The sequence below is a fragment of the Pygocentrus nattereri genome, chromosome 24 (genome assembly GCF_015220715.1).
Source record: "Pygocentrus nattereri isolate fPygNat1 chromosome 24, fPygNat1.pri, whole genome shotgun sequence".
NCBI lineage: Eukaryota > Metazoa > Chordata > Actinopteri > Characiformes > Serrasalmidae > Pygocentrus > Pygocentrus nattereri.
Window position 1 is genome coordinate 7,484,673 of NC_051234.1, and position 22,105 is coordinate 7,506,777.

At 40.2% G+C, this 22,105-nt stretch overlaps 1 protein-coding gene across 1 annotated transcript in view; it reads left to right on the top strand.

Moving 5' to 3' along the window:
• The first annotated feature begins 15,792 nt into the window (after positions 1 to 15,792).
• The window catches only part of LOC119262339, a 63,070-nt gene continuing 56,757 nt past the window's right edge, over positions 15,793 to 22,105 (top strand). The window contains exons 1-2 of the mRNA XM_037533786.1: positions 15,793 to 15,865; positions 17,405 to 17,477. Coding sequence (XP_037389683.1) covers positions 15,793 to 15,865; positions 17,405 to 17,477 — 146 coding nt within the window. The remainder of the gene's footprint in view (positions 15,866 to 17,404; positions 17,478 to 22,105) is intronic.

Below are 22,105 nucleotides of genomic sequence, written 5' to 3' on the forward strand. Positions count from 1 at the left end.
TACTTGACTTTGAAATGTAGTGGAGTGAAAGGAAAAAGTCGCCCAAAAATGGAAAAAATTCAGTAAAGTACAGATAAACGAAAAAACTGCTTAATTACAGTAACAAAGACCAGCAAACACACAGGGCTTAAATACAACAAGGACAAAGACGGTTAACAAGACACAGGAGGAAAACAGGTGGAAGGAATTAAGGGCAGGGCCAGGAAGAACTCAAAGAAAACAAAAAACACATGACAGGATTAAAAGCACGTGGAGGAGTGGGAGGAGCCAATCGTGACAAAGGGTAAAACAGGCTCATTTTTATTTTGGCTTTCCAGAAATGATTTGTTTACTAAAACAAAAAGTTTCTTTTCTGTTTTTCATTTAAATGAGGACTTTTATTTTGAAGTGTGATTGTCATTCATGCACACGTTATGAAGTGTTTATGTAAGGAGTTATGAATGTGTTATGTGGACATGAAAAAGTCCATATGACATTAGTTTAAATGTTTGAGATGTAGCGATCAACTAAGCTGTGAAGGTTTTCTGTTTGTCAATCAGGGGATGGGGCTGGAATTTCCAGCTTCCAGTCAGCCTCTGCCCTCTCCCGTGTCTTCCTATTCAGCTTTGTTTGGACTGAATCTGTGGAAACTCCGAACTCCAGAATGGCCTGCCAGGAAGACTCAGACTTTCCCATGAGCTGAACATATTGAACACTCTGTGACATTTCACTGTTTTGCTCAGGAGTACGAACTGTCAGTAAAAAGGCTGAGGATCATGTTCCGATTATGATTTTCCAGGAAAGAATTCCGAACATCCTGTCCTCACATTCAAAGTGACATGAAAATAAATTCACACCATATGATTTGCGAGAATTATTGAAAGTACGTTCTGAGCTGAGAACGGTTCATGAGGTTGTGCGCATTAATATTCAGTGCAGCCAATAATTAACTGGGCAGTTATACAATTTGTATAGTCTTGGCTCTGAACTGAAACAATGGCTGTGAGGATAAAATAGAGTGTCAGCTTTAATTTGATAGTATTGGTGTGTATACTTGTCAAATGACAGCCTTTACATGCATCACCCCACCAAAAGTATTCGGACAGGTTGACATAGGCTTAGAAAATTGCCAGTTGTAGGACATCATCCTTTGCACTGAATCCATACACTTTACCAGAAAATGGGTATCTTCCCTAGTGGCCTGTAATTGGGCAGTCGTGGGCTGGAGGTTAGGGAACTGGCCTTGTGAACAGAAGGTTGCTGGGTCGATCCCAGCGCTGACAGACCATGACTGAGTGTTCCTTGAGCAAGACACCCAACCCCCAATTGCTCCCCAGGTGCCGTGGATAGGGCTACCCACCACTCTGGGCAAGTGTGCTCACTGCCCCCTAGTGTGCGTGTGTGCTCACTAGTGTGTATGTGGCATTTCACTTTATGAATGGGTTAAATGTGGAGGTGAAATTTTCCCGTTTGTGGGATTAAAAAGTGTCACTTAAACTTAATACAAAGTTCCGGCTTGTTTTGGGGGGCATCACTATGTGAAGTGAATGCACAATGGGGTTCAGGCTTGGCAACTAATGTTACTAGGCAAGTCCACCTTTAGGCTCTATAGCAATTTATTTTGGGTCATTGTGCTGCTGCAATGTGGTGGACCATCCACCAAGTTCTGAGGTATTTGGTTGGATCTGAGAAGTTTCTAACCACAGAGCATCACTAAATATATGAATCTCATTCTTCTGTAACTATTTTTGATAATCAACTATTCAACCTTACGTGGTCTACAAAGTTGTTTGCTATTTCTAAACAGTTCATGCTTCTTAACTTTTAGAAGAGTTACTTTTGTTTTGCTGTACCATTCAAATGTAATTATGTGACTGTATATTTAATTTCTTAGTAAGTTACAGAATAAATTACACTCAAGAACAGTTTACATCATATGTAAACAAGCTTCAGACTTACATTATATTTCCAAAAGTATTCGCTCCTCTGCCTTCACACGCGTATGAACTTGAGTGACATTCCATTCTTAATCCATAGGGTTTAATATGATGTTGGGCAACCCTTTACAGCTATAACAGCTTCAAGTTTTCTGGGAATGCTTTCCACAAAGGTTAGGAGTGTGTTTGTAGGAATTTTTGGTCATTCTTCCAGAAGCACATTTGTAAGGTCAGACACTGACGTTGGACAAGAAGGCCTGGCTTGCAGTCTCCACTCTAATTCATCCTAAAGGTGTTCTATTGGGTTGAGGTCAGGACTCTGTGCAGGCCAGTCAAGTTCTTCCACACCAAACTCGCTCATCCATGTCTTTATGGACCTTGCTTTGTGCACTGGTGCTCAGTCATGTTGGAACAGGAAGGGGCCGTCCCCAAACTCTTCCCACAAAGTTGGGAGAATAAAATTGTCCAAAATACCTTGGTCTGCTGAAGCCAGGGTTCCTTTTACTAGAACTAAGGGTCAACTCCTGAAAAACAACCCCACACCATAATCCCCCCTCCACCAAACTTCACACGTGAGACAATGCAATCAGACAAGTACCGTTCTCCTGGCAACCGCCAAACTCAGAATTGTCCATTGGATTGCCAGACTTTATACTTTATACCACTACATTTGACGCTTTGCATTGTGCTTAGTGATGTAAGGCTTGGATGCAGCTGCTTGGCCATGGAAACCAATTCCATGAAGCTCTCTACGCTGTTTTTGAGCTGATCTGAAGGCCACATGAAGTTTGGAGGTCTGTAGCGATTGACTGCAGAAAGATGGGGACCTCTGCACACTATGCGCCTCAGCATCACTGAGCCCACTCTCTCATTTTGCGTGGCCTAACACTTCGTGGCTGTGTTGCTGTCGTTCCCAATCACTTCCACTTTGTTATAATCCCACTGACAGTTGACTGTGGAATATTTAGTAGTGAGGAAATTTCACGACTGGACTTGCACAGGTGGAGTCCGATCACGATACCACTCTGGAACTCACTGAGCTCCTGAGAGCGACCCATTCTTTCACTAATGTCTGTAGAAGCAGTCTGCAGGCCTAGGGGCTTGGTTTTATACACCTGTGGCCATGGAAGTGATTGGAACACCTAAATTCAATTATTTGGATGGGTGAGTGAATACCTTTGGCAATATAGTGTATATTGTTTGAACTGATGCCAAGAAATCACAAAAACATAGCAAAATGGTGAGGTTGCTTTATCTTTCAACAAAACAAGACTGTATGCACAACACAATGTGGCCAAAATTCTGGGCATTAGTACAGAATTGCCACTCCTTTGCGACTATATCAGTCTCTACTCTTCTGGGAAGGCTTTCCAGGCTCTACTTTGGAATGTGTGTTCAGGCATTTGTGCCAGGCAAAACAACATTTCTGAGTTCAGGCGCTGAAGTTGGATGAGAAGGTCTGGCTTACAATCAGTGTTCCAATTTATCCTCAAGGTGATCAATGGGCTTGAGGTCAGGGCTCTGTGCAGGCCACTGGAGTTCCTAAACACTTGTCAAACCAAGACTTTATAGACCTTGATTTGTGCACAGGGGCACAGTCATGCTGGAACAGGAAAGGACCTTGACCAAAACTGTTGCCACAAAGTTGGATACACTAGCCCATTATCCTTCCTCCACCAAACTTTACTGTTGGCACTATGGTAAGTAGCGTTCAACTGGCAGCCACCAAACCCAGAGTCATTCATGACTCTGAGATAGTGAAGTGTGAGAATGTTTCCCCTACTCCAGAGTCCAGTCGCAGCGTACTTTCAACCACTCCAGCCAACACTTCGCATTGCACATAGTCTTCATTGTCTTGTATACATCTGCTCAGCCATAGAAACCCATTTCATGAAGACCTTGGCACACAGTTTATGTGCTAATGCTGCTTTCAGAGATAATTCGGATCTCTATAGTGAGTGATACAACAGACCATATGCGACTTTGATGTGCTAATATCTCAATTATTAGGAATGTCCACATACTTTTGGCCACACAGTGTACGTTTATCGAATGAAAAAGTTGGCATTCTGCATTATGAATTATTATAACTAGTTCCACTTAAAATAGAATGTGAAAGAGCAAAATAGCTAAAGTGTGTCACTGCCCAATTGCTTACAGCCTGCACCGTATGCCCAGGAGAAGGAGCTCTACAATGCATTCTCAAATGTATTCATTCAAGGAGACGGATATAAAAAGCACAGCCATACACATAATATAAGAGCAGCATCCACACACGACAGGACTCTGCAACATTATTATGCTAATTCTGAATAGACGGTGAATTGATTTCCAACAAAAATAGTCACAAATAAAGGATCATCTCCGACCAAGTTGGAGCCAAAATTTATTTTCCCATCACAGGCAATGTTCTCTCTGAAAACTCTGATTTGAATCGCAATTGCAGGCTAACACCCATGAGCAATTCTACCAGTGATGCAATAAACAAGTCTGCGTTTATTTCAAATAGGCAAATATATTCATAAATATGTAAAAGACTTTAGTGAAAAGACAATGATATAGCTAAACTGATTTTAGCAAATATATGCAACTTCTTGAATATCAGTCCAATTGAGAACCAAAATGATAAAGGCTTAGCGATAAAGCAATGACCTGTGCACGAATCTTCCTCAGGGACTGTGTGCACGGGTAAGAGTTATATGGATGTGTGAATAAACACTTGAACAAATTTCTATTTGCTCAGTACCTGATGAAAAATATGTCTATGCTGGTGGATGCGTGCCAATCCGCAAATGAAGACAAATATTTGTATCTTTTGTGGTGAATATACAGTGTACCCACAATGCAGCACACCATTCAGCGTATGTCAGGCACGCGTGGATTGAGTGCTCTATATGCGAAACTGGCAGCAGAGCAATAAAAGCTCGAGACAGAATAGCAATCTGTATGACAGGTATGCAATGAATATTCATGAGGCAGAGGCAGAACATACCTGCATGTTCTTGTTGGAACTGAACATGTGTTTATGTGTGTGTGTGTGTGTGTGTGTGGGCCAGAAAGTGCAGCGAAACAGCCGCACAATGGAGCATTCTGACAACAGCAGAGGCAGCCATGAATGATGGAATCCAGCCATTATAGTATTACAGAACAATGGCTAAAGCACAATTCCCCTAGCAGGCCTTGCCAGCCTGCATTTACTGTATGTGCATTCAGCAGCTCCTCTGACTAGAATGGGCATTATGAGTGGCAAACCATAAATATACACTCAGCATCTACTGGCCACTTTATTAGAAACCCCTACCTTGTGCTTTCACTCACTGGCCACTTTATTAGAAACACCTACATTGTGCTTCCATTGACTGGCCACTTGATTAGAAACCCTTACTTTGTATTTCCACTAACGGGCCACTTTATTACCTTGTGCTTCTATTGATTGGCCACTTTATTAGAAACACCTACCTTGTACTGCCACTCACTAGCCACTTTATTAGAAACACCTACCTTGTACTGCCACTCACTGGCCACTTTATTAGAAATACATGCCTTGAGCTTTCACTCACTGACCACTTTATTAGAAACACCTACATTGTACTTCCACTGCCTGGCCACTTTATTAGAAACATCGACCTTGTATGTCCATTGGCTGGCTATTTTATTAGAAACACCTACATTGTTCTGCCACTAACTAGTCACTTTATTAGAAATACATGCCTTGTTCTTTCACTCACTGACCACTTTATTAGAAATACATGCCTTGAGCTTTCACTCACTGACCACTTTACTAGAAACACCATTGTACTTCCACTGCCTGGCCACTTTATTAGAAACATCGACCTTGTATTTCCACTTACTGGCCACTTTATTAGAAACCTGACTGTGTTTACTTCTTTACCATACTTCCCTATTGTCCATGAATTCCCAGATCTGGAACCTCGTATACATCAGAGAAACTGCTTCCCAAAGGCTTGACTGAACAAACATACTTCCAGCCTAGACTTAATAATTAAGACTGTGTCTTAATTCAAAGTCCCAAGCAGTAACTGGAAGGTTGTTCCCAGCTGGGGGACTTGAGGAGATTTTCCTCCTACTGTAGTTTTGCAATTACAGCCCATAGCCTATCGGTTGTCATCTACCTCTAACCTAACGGTCAATTTGTGACCACAGGACTAGAGATGTGCATGGGTACTCAAGTACTTGCTTGACTTTTCAGTGTCCGTATTTGAATACTGAGGTCGCTATTTGGTTATTTACTGCATTTTATCACAGGAAGACAGAGAAACATTGTGGAACAACAGTTCAGTGGATCACAAGTTTACTCATATTAGTAAGGAAGTATGAAAATTGTTCTATACTTTGTCCCTCTGAGTACTTACAGGGGAACTCCAACTGTACGAAATTAGGTAATTATTTAATGGTTTAGATGTGATCAAAATGATTCAGAGTGGTTTGGTGTGAAATGCACCTTTCTAGGGAAACTTTCTGAGTCAGAATTGTTCACCATTGTAGCACTAGAAACCTGACATCTGTAGGTCTGCACTACAAGTATCACCATTTTATGTGCCATCCAAAATAACCAGTGAACTTACATGTCTTGTATGTTTTAATATGTCACACTGATAATGGTAAAATAGTGCCAAGTTAAAAAAAACACCTTATCTTTTGTTGAATACCAGTAACTACATGTTCGCTTGTGCGCATTGATCTCAGTTGAGAATACGGTTTTGATGGTCTACAATAAAACTATCACAAAACAATGTCTCAGGTATTAAGCCTTGCATGTATAACGACTCTGTAGTAACTTAAAGGGATGTAGCTTTTAGAGCCATTAAACGTGTGTTGTTGGACGTCTGGATCCTAGTATTATAATGGTGAACAATTCTGAGTAAATTTCTCTAGAAAGGCACATTTCACACCAAACCACTCTGTATGATTTTCATCTACACCATTGAATGGTTATGTAATTTTGCATAATCAGTGGAGTTCCCCTTTAAAGGTGAGCATGTTGCCATTGTTAAAGTATATGACAAAAGTATAAGTATCTGACACACGTCACCACTGAGGAGAAAAGACCACCTGCGAGGTGACGAATTCTCTTCCAGTGTTGTATGAGGAAGCTGGTGGTTTAGCTCATTAGCTCTGAAGGTCATCAGCTCTGAATCATGCTCTGTTACTCATTAAAACATGAAAAGCTACAGCATTAAAACATGTTACAGTTCATTCTTGTAGCTGGTGTGCTGGATGTGGGAAAAATGGGCAGGCCTGAACATCTTTGGCAAGGGCTAAATCGTTATGTCCAGATGACTGGATTGGAGTACCCCTGAAATGGCAAGGCTTGTGGGGTGCTCTGGTTCAGCAGTTGTCACTACCTATCATCAGTGGTCCAAGGAAGGACAACCACAAACTAGTAACAGGGTGTTGTGCAGCAAAGGCTATTTGATTCGTGAGGGCAACAAAGAGTATCCCATCTGGTCAAAACCATTGTTCTGGGCAATATTCTGATGTCAGTTTGACACAACACCTACCTTAACATTGTTGCAGACCAGGTTCAGCCTTTCATGGCAGTAGTATTCCATGATGGCAGTGTCACACATTGTTCACGATAGTTGAACATGTTGTACTGACTGTCGATTCGATCAGATTTAGTATCTGTGGGATGTGCTAGAAAACGAAGACCAATCCACCATGACTCCACATCACAACTTACAGGACTTAAAGGATCTGCTGCTGAGGGCAACAAAGGGCATCTCATTAGTTCCAAACCATTGTTCTGGGCAATGTACTGTTAGGACACCCTAGGTTAGGGCATTCATGTGGACATCATGTGGACATGGCAGTACTATTCCATGATGGCCGTGGCACATTGTTCACGAATAGCTTGAATAACATGAGTTGAAGTTGTTGTCCTGATTCAATCCGATCAAGTATCTGTGGGATGTGCTAGAAAACGAAGACCATCTTGTAAAGTCTATGTCCCAGTGGGTCAGAGCTCATTAGACAGGTGAATATAATGTTTTGGCTCATCGGTGTATACATGTGCATGCTGCAAAGTCTTTGTGCAACACCAGTACTGCCATCTAAAAAGGTACATATGCAGCTGTAATGTTCCCAAATCCCTGTTAAATGAATTTACTTCCCTACACTGTTAAGAATAAAGGTTCTATGCAGGTAGATTTTCATTCATCAAGGTACAAACAATGTAAAAGGATCCCTCAAATGGTACTACAGTGGTTTTAAGGTCCAAAGGAAAAGTCTGGATTTATACCTTTTCATAACTTAATGATTTAAAACAGAATAATAAAATATAAAGCCTGGAGACGAGACGGGGTGAGTGGAGTCAGTACAACTAGCATCATTTGGGTGCTGGACTCTTTCCAACACAACATTGAAGAGGTGTGCCATTGGTACGAGTGTAATACCAGTGTTGCTCAAGTTTTTACATGTTTGAATCACTGCTCATTTAACTGTGGCCTATCACCCAAAAATATCCAGCCAAAAGTGGTTCTATGGTCACAAACTGACCACTAATGAGGGCATATAGGATAATGAGGGGCTACAGGTCAATGCAAATTGTGTTACAGTATCTAACTGTACACAACCAATGTCGGCCAATAAGGAAGAGGTTTCTAGCAGCAGAACGCCCAGCAACTGTATAGAACAAATCAGCGCGCTGTCAAAAAAGCACGGAACTTACATCCCAGTAGATAGAATAGGATTTTGTACTAATCCTGAGAGTCATTTAGCCAAGAGACGGAAACAGCAGACAGCTTTTTTAAAACCGATCTTCCCAAGTTAACAAATTCACAGCTTTGTGCGTTTCACTTTTGTAATATAATTATAAACATGAACCAGCCACACATTTCACTGCAAGGTTAATGGAAAAGCACCAGCGTAATGAAGGTGTTCCCCCGCTGCACATTCAAATACAAGAATTCAGACCCAAACTGGTTCTAGTTTTAGTTTGTTTTCCACCTGCTAGAGGGACCGCTGGACACAGATGATTAGTGATTTAATGGTCTTTTTGGTCATTTTATGTGACTCTAAAGCACCTAAATTGGCTATTTAGTTGCTTTTGATTGGCTAGTTAGCTTAACCCATTGGATGCTATGAAACAGTATACTGCACTATTCGTCAAACACACTCACACAAATGTCAACACAAAATTATGAGTGGAATCAAGCAAAGCTTTTTTTTGTCTGTCAGCTTTGAAAATATCATCAGAAACACTCATACTGTGGCTGCTAGCATATATGCTAATAGTATTACTTTCTTAACTAGCTTATTGCAAACTCTCTACAAAGTTTTTCTTTTTTAAATAAAGCAACAAACAAGTCAACACACTGTCTTGGTTACATTGTAGTGCACATATTGGTTTATTGTAATAGTGCTTGGCAACTCAGTCTTCATCTGGAAGAGTAAATGATTGGCTAAGCTGTCATTAGCTTCAGCTGCATGTGTTAGCAGACACTGAGCACGGGGAGAAATAGGGGAGTGTGTGGAACAACCTAATGTGGGGCACAAATTCTATATATGTATATATATATATATATATATATAGATAGATAGATAGATAGAACTTTATTGATCAGTAGTGTTTCAGCAGCAAAACATATAATTACGCAAAATCTTACATAAACTATGCAGAAATATACAAACTAGAAATAAGTCTAGACAAGTTAAAGTAAAAGTATATCTATATTAAATAAAATAAAGTCTAAAAGTGTATCTATTTACATATTTACATGGCATATAAGACAGATTTGCTGTATTTACAGACAGCAGGCACTGGCTGGTATTAGGTAGTCTAACAGCACATATTATAGACATGACTAACTCTGAGTTGTATCAGTATTGTAGTGTAAAGTGCATAAAGTGTCGTTACAGTAATAGTTGTGATATATTGCACAGTGTGTATTAATCAAAGAGGAGATACAGTGATGTGGTTCAGCACAGTTCAGACAGCAGGAGATCAGTACCATCTCTGCAGTCATTGTTGTAGAGCCTTATAGCAGTGGGTAAGAAAGATTTCACATGGCTCTTTAACACAGCACAGCTGTAACAGATGACCACTGAATGTGCTTCTCCGTTCATCCAGTGTAGAATGCAGAGTGTGTGAGGTGTTGTCCAAGAACATTGTTAAAGAAGGTCAAGCAGCATGTGTTTCTGCCAGCATTACCTCAATTCCTTGCCTCATTCTCCCACGAAAATTCAGAGAGATTCATCAGTGTTTTAAAGAAATCTGTGCCAAAGTGTGTTCTCAGGGCATGTAAATATTTTTTTAACGCATGCTTTTTTCACCTACTGAGCTGTTAGGGTAAATCACAAAAATCCAGCCTAATATTACTTTAAATCACCATCTTGTTTCCTACAACGTAGCACAGTTTTGAAGCAGCTGACAAGCTCACAGTAAGTGCTAGCTAGTGTAACGCGGAGCGAGGTAGCAGACGAATGTGCGGAGGTAAGTGACTTTTATTGACGGCAAATCCAGAATCAGGGTCATAACGGTCCAGGGTCAAAGAGCCAATACGGACAGATCATGGGGCAGACATGACATATACCAGAATGGGACAGAACTAAATAGCAAAAAGAGTCAAACGAAGCAAACACCAAACAAAGATCAGCGAACACTAAGGCCAAACACAGGGCTTAAATAACAAAGGGTAAACAAGGGACAGGTGGAAAACAGGTGGAGACAATAATGGGCGGAGACATGAAACAAGGGGGCTGGACTAGAAAAACCAAAACAAAAACGCACATGGTAAACCAAAACATGAACACATGGACAGGACTGGGAGGGGCCAATCATGACAGCTAGGCTTAAGTACAGCCTCCATACTGTGGGGTTAGTTCTAACACGGTGTTACAACTGAGACACCTTTATATACATATTTTATATATACCTTTATTTATATATATATACCTTTATATATATATAAATATATCATTTATATAGTAAATGATGTCTTTTTGTTCCACATGTTTAAACAGACTTTTAAAATGAAAGAGATAAAACGTCTGAAAACAGCGTCTTTTCTGCTTTATTATTAGAATTTTCTTTCTTTAGAGTAAGTATATTAATGAAATTGACATTAACAGCTGGTGAAGCTGTAGTTATTCAGAAACAATGTTCCATAACTTACTGATGTGTGGTGCTTTTATTTGCTGTCCAGCACTGGACAAAAAATACATTTGGCATTATTTGACACACGTGTCTCATGTCAGTTTTTTATAGAACTTGATGTGTGTATATATATATCTTTCGATTCAGCTGTCTGTCTGTCTTATTGATAGTTAATGTATAATGCTATCTGGGTAAATTCCTGTCATTTTCAGAGGAATTGTATATTAATGGTAGGTGCTAGAAACCAAGTTCGAGTGTTTATTTGTATTGGAGATGCTGCTTGCATAAAAATATGATTATTCCAGCTTAACCATTTTTAAGGTTATTCAGCAAAAACCATAATGTGTTAGGTTGTTCCCCACTGCTTATAACAGCTTAACCTGCTTTTCAAAGCTGGAAAGCTGGAAAAACCCAAGTAAAAAGGTACTTTTGAATTACAGTCTCAAGTTTTTACTGCTGTTGTCCGACCAGTTTGTACTTAGTGTGAATTTCATGCCGACTGGACGCTAGTTATCCACATGAAGGTATATCCGACCTCTATGTTTACAACATTCTGATTTCGTATGTATCCCAAAGTTTTGCAACTCCTGGCCCACGCAAATGGCTACAAAAGCTTCAGCACCCCATAAAATGATTTAACCAATCGGATCTTCTTTCGGACTCACCTAACGAGACAGCTGAAGTTATTTGGCAGCTACAGTGCCAGGATGAGAGCAGTTAGTATTTGTTTCAGTTTCTCAGAGACAGTAGCTACTTCACTTAGAGATGGCCCAGCCTCAGAATCCTTCCTTTAAAATGTGCTTTTGACCATTAATTCATGATAGATGAGGTCCTTAACCATTCAAAAGTGAAACGTTTTGGACTTTGGACTAAAAATATGAGTGTGACTTGCTAGCATTCTGCCAGAACAATGAGCTCAATAGAAATATTATGTGTTTTTGCAAATAATGTTTTACAAATCGCTGCTGTCAGAAGAAAACCTCGTATCTCCATTTTTGTCGTTTTTCAGTTTTTGATATAATTTGAAAACTCATGTTGTCCTTTAAATTGTGTGCACATTTCATGATGAACGGACCAAAAGAAATGACCCAAAATTACTCGGAAAGACGTCTGGTTCCATTGACTTACATTAAAAGTAAAGTATGTTTTTTTTTCCTTCGCCTGTAAAGTTACTACTTTGGAGATTCGAGGTTTTAATCCGACAACAGCGATATTTAAAACTATATTTGGTTAATTGTCTATATTGCAACAGATTTCACAAAAAAAAAACAAAAAAAAGTGCTGGCCAGTGGTCCCTTAGCAATTGCCACCAAGGCCCACTGGGGGGTTGAAAACCACTGGTCTATATAATAGCGTATTTACTGGACAGGAGAATGTACAGAGTGATAGACAGACAGATGTTCTGTTGGACATGAATGGAGAAGAGAGAACGAGGCAGGCTCGACCTCAAAACTGGAGCCATTCCGTCCACAAGAGCCAATAGCATGTGCGGCTTAGCTGGTATTAGACAAAAGCCCTTTCCTAAGAGACACTGAGCCAGGCGCCCGTGGTGGACGCATTAGACTCAAAGAGGACTAAGTGAACAAGAGCCTAATACTCAACAGTGGGTGAGAGACAGAATGGGTGAGAGTTTTTTTTACAATAATAATTAGTAAATTATAATAGCTGTTGTGGCGTAATTGGTAAAAATGATTTAATGATCAGTCTTGATTACAAATTGATTACATTCTGTTCACGGCCACGCCGTGCTTGAAACACAATCAGAGTTTCAGTTGAATAGAGTTGTTTTGGAAGCGGAAGGTTAAATTAGCCATGACACAATATATTCAATGAGCAAATTGCTGGAATAATAGAGGAATTACTCCAAATCCAGTTAATGCAATCAGTCAGCTTCCCCTGCTAAACACTACTGATCTAAATCCTTTTCATTAGCTTAATTAGAGGACCTCGCACTCCGCATTATTCACTCTTTCTCCATCGCCAATTTCCCCCATTTCCCTTTGTCCTTCTTTCATATGCAAACCATTTTTCAGTTATTTCTGAACATGAGCGTATTGCGTTCGTTTCCCATCCTCCTGCTTACTCCCTTTTCATTCCCCTATAGCCTACCTTCCTGTTCCCTGCAGAGGCCCGAGTTAATTGCTCACTCAGAGTGGCTTAACCTGCTGACCTCTCACCTGACCCCTTAATACCTGACCTTCAGAGAGAGGCACTGGCTTAATTAGCACCACACAGCAAGGCTGTGACCTTGACGATCTGCTGATCGTGCGCTTATCGGAAATCGCTCAACTCTACCTAAACCTCACTCTTGGAGGCTGTGGCCTTCAACTATATTAAGCTTTCTCACAGTGCTGGGGTTGTGCTGTTTTCCTCAAGCTCAGAATGATCCTGGGAATTAAATCAAAACATTAGTGTCTCTTTCCTTTATGCTGGTTAGCTTAGGCCCTGAATTACATGGGTTTGTAGGCAGTGCAGCCAGGGTCATAGAGCCAACACATAGAGAACAGGGAACAGACATAACATAAGAAACACAGGATTCAAACAGAACATACAATACATAGAGCAACACAGACCAGGGCAAACACGGGGCTTATACAGCACAAGGGAATACAAGGGATCACAAGACACAGGTGGAAAATAGGTGGAAACAACCCGGGGCGGAGTCACGAAACAAGGGGGCAGGACAGTGAGGTAAACACAAATGTACGTGGACAGGACTGGAAAGTAAACAAGAGCACACGCATGACTGGGAGGGGCCAATCTTGACATTCAAGCTATATCAGAAATGTCGTATTTACAAGATGAGGATGCATAAATTGCACCACAATGGCAAAATTACTAGCCTGCTTTGTCCTCAAATTCTATCATTATTATTATATTATTATTTACAAAAACAGAAAAAATAGTCACTGAGCATAGAAAGAAGGAGATGGTCGTAATGTTATGCCTGGTCGATTTATATTCCTATATCTCTATGAAATCAAGCCTTTTTGGTGCTGTTTAGAATCATTTTCAGAAGGGTCCTATATAGAAACATATACAGCGCATTTTCCATCAAGCTGAAGAACCAGTTCATCATATAAAGAACCATTTAAAGAATACAAAAGGTTCTGTTTTGTGTATATATTCTATTATTGGTAATAATATTATTATCAGTTAAGACAATGAGTGCACATGCACTCAATAATCTGATCATAATCTGATAATAACCCTAACCCTAACCCAAATTGTCATGTGAAACAGCACACCCTGATGTCTTAGGTCAGAGTAAGGTCTAGAAATCTGATTAAGAAGTCTGGTAAACAGAGCTGGATTGTAGCTCATTTCATGTGAACGCTTACTCTGATTTCTTTCGTTTTTTTTCTCAGTCTGCACATGTGTGAAAACAGATGGGGGTACTGGAAATAAGCAAGCGGCGCTGCCACAAGATTTCATTAAAGCATTTTTGGAGCGATGATGAAACCAAGTACATGCTTGACGAAATAAAACGTTTAAATCTTCTAGATCATATATGTTCATGTTTTCAGGTAAAGTGGCTTGATGACATTTAAGTTCTACTTTATGTTTACGTCATGTGAAGTTTATTGGTAGGTTGCAAAGCAGAAACCTGACTCACGTAGACCCGGAGTTTCCACATTATCTGAGTACTGAAGTGCATGTAAACGCGTTGACCTGATTACAGACAAAATCAGATTTTTCTGCAGTTATTGGATTATGAAGTTTATGTAAATGTACTAAGTATATATTGGGGGGCACGGTGGTGTGGTGGGTAGCGCTGTTGCTTCACAGCAAGAAGGGCCTGGGTTCGATTCCCCGGCCAGGTGACCGGGGTCCTCTCTGTTTGGAGTTTGCATGTTCTCCCCGTGTCTGGTGGGTTTCCTCCGGGTTCTCCGGTTTCCTCCCACAGTCCAAGGACATGCAGTGAAGCCAATTGGACATGCTAAATTGCCCCTAGGTGTGAGTGTGTGAGTGACTGTCTGCCCTGCAATGGACTGGCGACCTGTCCAGGGTGTATCCTGCCTTCCGCCCGATGACTGCTGGGATAGGCTCCAGCACCCGCCTGCGACCCTGATGGAGAAGCGGCTTAGAAAATGGATGGATGGATGGATGTAAATGTACTATGCATCACAATATTGGCCAAGTTAGTACATAAATGGGTTTGATTACATTTCTCACTAAGCTAGGTGCAAAATTGCATTCAATTTTTAGCCTTTTATATTATTGAGAAATTATTAGAATATTGGGTTCTACATGGTTCGTCACTTTACAATACTCTTAACTCTCACACATCGCTTTATAGGTTCTTTAGGGAAAACCAAAAGTGGTTGTTCTCGTACGACTCCCATTTTAAAGAGTGCTGAATAAGCTTATAAATAAATGAATCACAACCAAAACAGGCATCCTAGGTCCATATTTAGGTTTACAGACAGTTAAACTGACAAGTACATCTTGGTGCTTTTAGTAGGAATGTTTCTGTAGAAAGTTTTCTGAAAACTGTTTGTTGTTGTTTTGACAAAAAAGGGGCACTTGGCCTGGAATTCCAGACATTAAAATGTCACATCTTGTGCACACCGAAGCGCGGACTGCGTTTTCATCTTGTGTTCATGCAATTTCCTGGAGCACTAGGTCAGCGTCGGTCAACTTTGCCGCTATACATTGGCTTGCTAGGGGAATCACAATTTCTGCCCAGCTAAGCTTCACTTATTCTTGCCTGATAATTTGATTTAGAAGCAAATGACCATGCAGCGAGTTGCGGTCATGGTCAGGGTAGAGGTGCGCACCATGTACGCACACACTTACAGAGAAGCACAGCCGGTCTTTGTTTTTCCAGGTGAGCTAGCATCCTGCAATAAGCTCTGCTTGACATTTAACAGTTGTTCTCCAGTGGATTTTGATTGTATGATTCTGCCATGCCCGTCTCCATAGCACCCAGCATCCTGCCTATAAATAATGCATACATAATTACACTTTTAACTCATGCATGGTAACATTTGTGCAAAGAGCTTGTACTGCATGCGACTTTAGCAGGGCTGGTGTCCATAATGGCAATTAAGCAAATTAAAGTCGGTGGAGGCCTGCGCCGTTTTATCACATGCTGGACTGTGATGGTTTGTTCACAAGTCACTGCATGCGAGCTTTAATAGCACAGTACATGATTTTGGAGAAAGACGGTTGATATTTGAACTCAATAGCAAAACAAATACAGCCCTCCCTTCAGGGCTTCTTCAGAAGGTCCGCCCCTGAAATATGTGGATGTGCATTGCTCAGTGGTGGACAGTAACTAAGTAAATGGAATTTGTCATTTGTTATAAATGTACTTTGTAATTTGCCAGTCTACAGACCCCTGGAAGAAACGGAGGTAAAAAAAAAATAGATTCGAGCGAACGTTTCGCAGTTCGTCCGCCCCTTTTCTTTGTCACGATTTCTTAAATTGTTCCCTCATTTCCTTTCAATTGTGCACATGTTCTCTTTACTGGATGCTGGATTTCTTAACCTCCTGATTCTTTTAGATTTAGCAGCAGCTTTTGAGACTGTTAACCATAATCTTCTTATATCTAGACTGTCATCTGTTGGCATTACGGGCCTTGCCCCTCAGTGGTTACAGTCATACATTGCTGATGGGCATCAATATATTTCTATAGGCTCCCACAAATCTGGTATTTCTCCTGTAGATCGAGGTGTACACCAAGGATCTGTCCTTGGGCCTCCCCACTTGGCCAGATCATCCGCAACCATACTTTTAACTTTCACTGTTATGCTGACGACATTCAAATTTATATTCGCACTACTTCCCTCTCTACCTCTGCCCAGGCTTTCAGTTTTTGTGAGATTTGCAAATTTGATTGCAAAATAATTACCTGAAGCTAAACGCTGATAAAACTGAGATTCTGTTTTTAGAGCTAAAACCTCACTTTCCCGGGTTTTACATTGATGGTGTCGATATTAAGCCAGCCCAGTTTGTTAAGAACCTTGGCTCTCTTCTTGATTCCTCTTTTACTTTCGAGTCTCACTTTAAGCTCATCACCAAAACTGCATTTTATCATCTGTGCTACATTGCACGCTTACGCCCTACGCTGAGTGACACGGATGATAAAATGTTGATTAATCCTTTCATCTTCTCTCGCATCGATTACCATAACTCACTTTTCTGTGGCCTTCCAGTTACTAATCAATCGTCTTCAGTACGTGCAAAACTCAGCAGCCAGTGTTCTTACCTCCACCAAGCGCACAGCTCATATCACTCCTGTTCATCGACAGTTGCATTGACTTCCTATTAGTTCTAGGATTAAGTACAAAATCCTTCTTCTTACCTTCGAGGTCTGGCTCCGACATACCTTTCTGATCTCATTTCTTTATATTGTCCCTCTAGTACACTCCGATCTTCTAATTCTGGACTCCTCATGGTTCCCTCACCTAGACTTTCTACTACGGGTGGCAGATCTGTCAGTGCTGCTGCCCCCAAACTCTGGAATTCTTTACCTTCCACTCTTCGTAATTGCTCTTCTCTGTCTTCTTCCTTCAAATCTCTGCTAAAAACATTCCTTTTTCTTCTCCGTAATATTCAGGATTTTTTTTTTTGGATATCATGTAAAGCGTCCTTGGGTTTGTGAAAAGCGCTATATAAATAGAACCTATTACTATTTACTTTGTGAGTACTTTTTATCTGTTTGTGAACATGATTTTCTAATTTGTTCTCTTATTTTAATCATGCTCGTGTTTTATTTTTAACGGAACGCATGATGTTTTTTTGATTTGTGCTGCGCAACATCAATGTAGTAGATACAGGTTGCATTATTTCATATTTGCAGAAGTAACTAACAGCTCCTTGAGACTGTCTGGGGGGTTTTGATGCATTAGATGGATAAGAGAATGAAAAGAGATGCTTCACTAAACTTTCTAACGATCATTTTCAACAGCGCGGCCGCTTAGCTATATTAGTGACAAGCTCAGGTGGAAGAATACATTCACATGGGGTGAGGTCACATGGCGAGACAGTTTAACAGATCTATGGATTAGATGTAGATATATGAAGGTGAGGCTGTCGAAACGCTGATCATTTCTTCCTGTAACTGTGTGATGGTCTCTAACACCATAGACCATTCACTGTGAAGAGGAGCTGCAGTTTCCTCATAATCCCCCCAATCAAAATCAATCCTAATGAGCATCTCTCATTATTCTCTCAACAGTCTAACACATCAAAACGCCTGTTTCTATTACATTTATTTTGTTTGCACACGAATCAACAAGCAGTGTGTGATGTGCCAATAAGAGTCAGTCATAAGAGAAAACACAATTGAGGCTTTACTGTTGGAATCAGAATCCAAGTGCGTAGACACAAAACAGGCAGGGGTCAATTCCAAAAGGAGCAGCAAATACAAACAGACGATCGTCACCATCATTTTATAGTAAATTAGTTTTGGCTAGTTTATGTTTATGAACAGAGACCTACAGGTCAATATCATAAAGTGATCGTGAGTTTAAAGCAAGTTTTTATTAAACAAACTTGCAACTGAGCTGCATTAAGTTCATTCATCTTTTAGTACTTTAGTACTTTTGATACGTAAGTAGATTTGAAGGTAGTGGTTGGTTAGTGTAGTGGGTAACACCTCTGCCTTCTACACTATAGACTGGGGTTCAATCCCCACCTGGGTAAGCACTCTACACTATACCAATAAGAGTCCTTGGGCAAGACTCCTAACACTGCCTTCGCCTCTCTGTGTAAAATGATCAAATTGTAAGTCGCTCTGGATAAGAGCGTCAGCCAAATGCTGTAAATGAAGGCAAATACTTTTGTACTTTTACTCAAGTGGAGGTCTGAAGGGAGGAACTTCTACTTTTACTAAAGTAATATTTACCTTGGGTACCTTTACTTTAACTCAAGTATATGATTCGTGTGCTTCATCCACCACTGATTTTTAGCCATTTAGCACAATCTGTTAAATATTTGACAATATGATTCATATATTTATGTACATCTGTTGATTTTGTCATATTGTACTTCGCTATTTGCAAAAAGGAATCCAGTGGATTTAAGAGTGGGTTGCACCAAGAGGCTAATTAAGGATTTGTTAATCGAACTTAGTTTGAGTTTTAAACACAGTTTACCTAAAAAGGCAGATCATATCACAGTGAAGTGAAAAAGAACAAGCATGAATCCAGCTGAGTACACATTTCAGTGGGTCTTGTGGCACAAGCGCAGTCATCATATATAGCAGTCTGAAGACTCTCCACTAGGGGAAGCTTAGATATTGCTTTTGCTTGCATCACAGAAAAACAGGAAAGCCAGCACAATCCTACTAATGCATGTCCAATTTTCTTTCATTCTGGTAATTTGTGGGTAGGTTAAGCTATTTATTTTTCCATGAGACATACTCTCAATGCTTTAATTGCTGAGAGCTTTGATCTGATCTAATGAAATCACCTCATGCGACACTTTAGAAAGAATCCCTGATTAGGTGAAATCTCACTAAACTATAGGCTAAAGCTTTGGGCATCTTAAGGTGAGAAACACTGGGATACTGTCGCTCCAATTTCTGTTGCGGAGCTAAACAGTTACTATAACATACATGAACAAATGGGACAAAACAATGTCAACCAGTTGGTTCAGTAAAACAGCCATAAATAAGCTGTCAAGCTGAAACAGAGCAGCCTCCTCATCCCTTTTCATGCCTTCCAGCTCTCTCGATGAAGCTGAAATCAGCTTCTTTTGCCACTTTTTTTGTCTTGTTGAAATGTTCCCGTTCCACCTTAAATAATGCAGCAGTTAGGCTATATTTAGGTGCTTCAGCTTCTTGAAAAATATTTTGGATTTCAACAAAATTTCTTTGCTACACTTTTTAGATTTTCTACCATAAGAAAAAAAAAAACCCAACACAATTTGCCAAAGAGCCTTCTCTCCAAAATGTAGATTATTATAATGGTCTGTGTTTGTAATGGTCTGTCATCCCATAACAACAAGGAATGGTCTATTATAATCATAACCAAAAGGTGTGACTGCACTGGAGCTCCAGAAAATAATAGCTACAATTGCAAATAACAGGTATTTTAAAAATGTATGTATGTTTCAGAATAGGCTATCACATCAGCACATATCTAATTATATCTAATTATATCTAATTTGTATTTTTATTATATCTAATTTGGATTTAGGTGGGGCACTTGGCTCATGGGGGGCTCTAGGCAGCTACCTACCTTTGCCTAGAGCAAAGACCACCGCTGCGAGTTTCAAGGAGAACGCCATCACTGTAATTACTGCTCTTTAGCTTTCCTGATTTCTGCACCCGGGTTGTGTTCAGGGCAACTCAGGGAAGGCACAGAGTCGTGTCTGAATCGAATATTCATAGAAAACGCTGCCAGCTGAGGTTCCTCCATTTGGCCATTTTTTAAAGGCAGCATAGAAATATCCTTCGCTGCCTTACATATCCCACAATCCTGTGGGTCAGTGTTGATGCAGTTCAGAAGAAAACAGAAAACACCAGCACTGGCACAGTGAAGCAGCGAGACCAGTTTGTGTACAAATACCATCCTTTTTATGTTGGTTTCAAAAAGTTCAGCATATTCTCAAAAGATTTTTCTGCCATCGCCTAACACTAACAGCTAGCAGCAAGCTGTCGTTTCGTGGTAATGTTGGGGCATGTCGCTGCCTTCGAAGCGTGTCTCACATGCGATGCGCTTGCAGGTGCCTTCATCACAGTACTGCACTGACTTTTGAGAGAGCTTTAGTTTCACACACAGCCAGTAATGTCTTCGGGGTTCATTGAAAGCTAGAGGCTGCTCCCAATTGAGTCCAAAATGAATGGAAATGGGTGATTAATGAATTAAACACAGAGCAGCAGTTTAAGTAAATGTACACTATTCAAAGAACACAGCACTCAGAAAGCGGAATAGGATCATATACTGAATAGAATGCAGTGATGCTCATGTTTGTTTGCTGTTTATGTGTATATATGACCATGTGGTTGGTGAAGCACATAGAACTCAATGGTAGAATTGATTTTCTCTGGTTTTGTCTTAAACTTATTTTATTTAATAACCCATACAGAGTGTTTACATGCACTTTATAATCCAATCATAATCTGATTATTTACATGGCCATGTCATCAGCATACTCCAATTTCTTAGATCAGATTAAGGCCTAGAAATCTGATAAAGAGAGCTGGATTTTAGCTCATTGGAGTTTTTCCAACGCTTCTATACCATTACTCTGATTTCTTTCGGGCACCTGATGAAACACTTTTGGAATGATGCAGAAACAAACAACATGAAACATATTTACAAGATTTAAGCCTTGCCTACACAACAAAGACCCGCTACTGGCTCACGTGGCCAGAGGTGCGCAGGAGACATGGCCTTCATGTTAAAAAGGCGGCTTGTTTTATGTTAAAAACTCAACTGTGCAACTTTCAATGCCGTTACTTATTGAGGAAACACATTTTTGAAATGGTTAAATGCATGTTTTCATAGAATCAGAGTTGAAAAATAGTAAAAAAATGAAGTTACATGAGCTAAATGGCCATCCAAATGTGGAACCATTCATATAGGTGTGAATTATGTGAGAATTCAGTAATCAAAAACACCTTCTGTTGAAAAAAGATACTTTTGTGCTGCTTTTTCAGGTTGAAAACCTCAGAAATGTCTGTCTAGTTGCAGTCAAAATTCACAGATGATGTTGCTACGGGAGTATAAGAAGACTAAAAGCATAAACTACTTGTTACATTTGACCTCATATTAGTTTGTGCTGACATACTCTCCTACACTCACTGGTCACTTTGTTATTAGGTACATCTACCTTGTGTCTACACTTGATGTCCATTTCATCATCTCCACTTACTATATAGGTGCATTTTGCAGTTCTACAATTACAGACTGTTGTCCATCTGTTTCACTCCATAATTTGTTAGTCCCCCTTTTCCATATTCATCAATAGTCAGAAACCCCACAGGACCACCATTGAGCAGCTTTTATTTGGACGGTGGATCATTCTCAGCACTGCATTCCATGCAAGCGAATTAACAAGCATTCTCTCACTCTTCCCATTCCCTTGTTGCACACAATCCTATTGAGCAGAGCA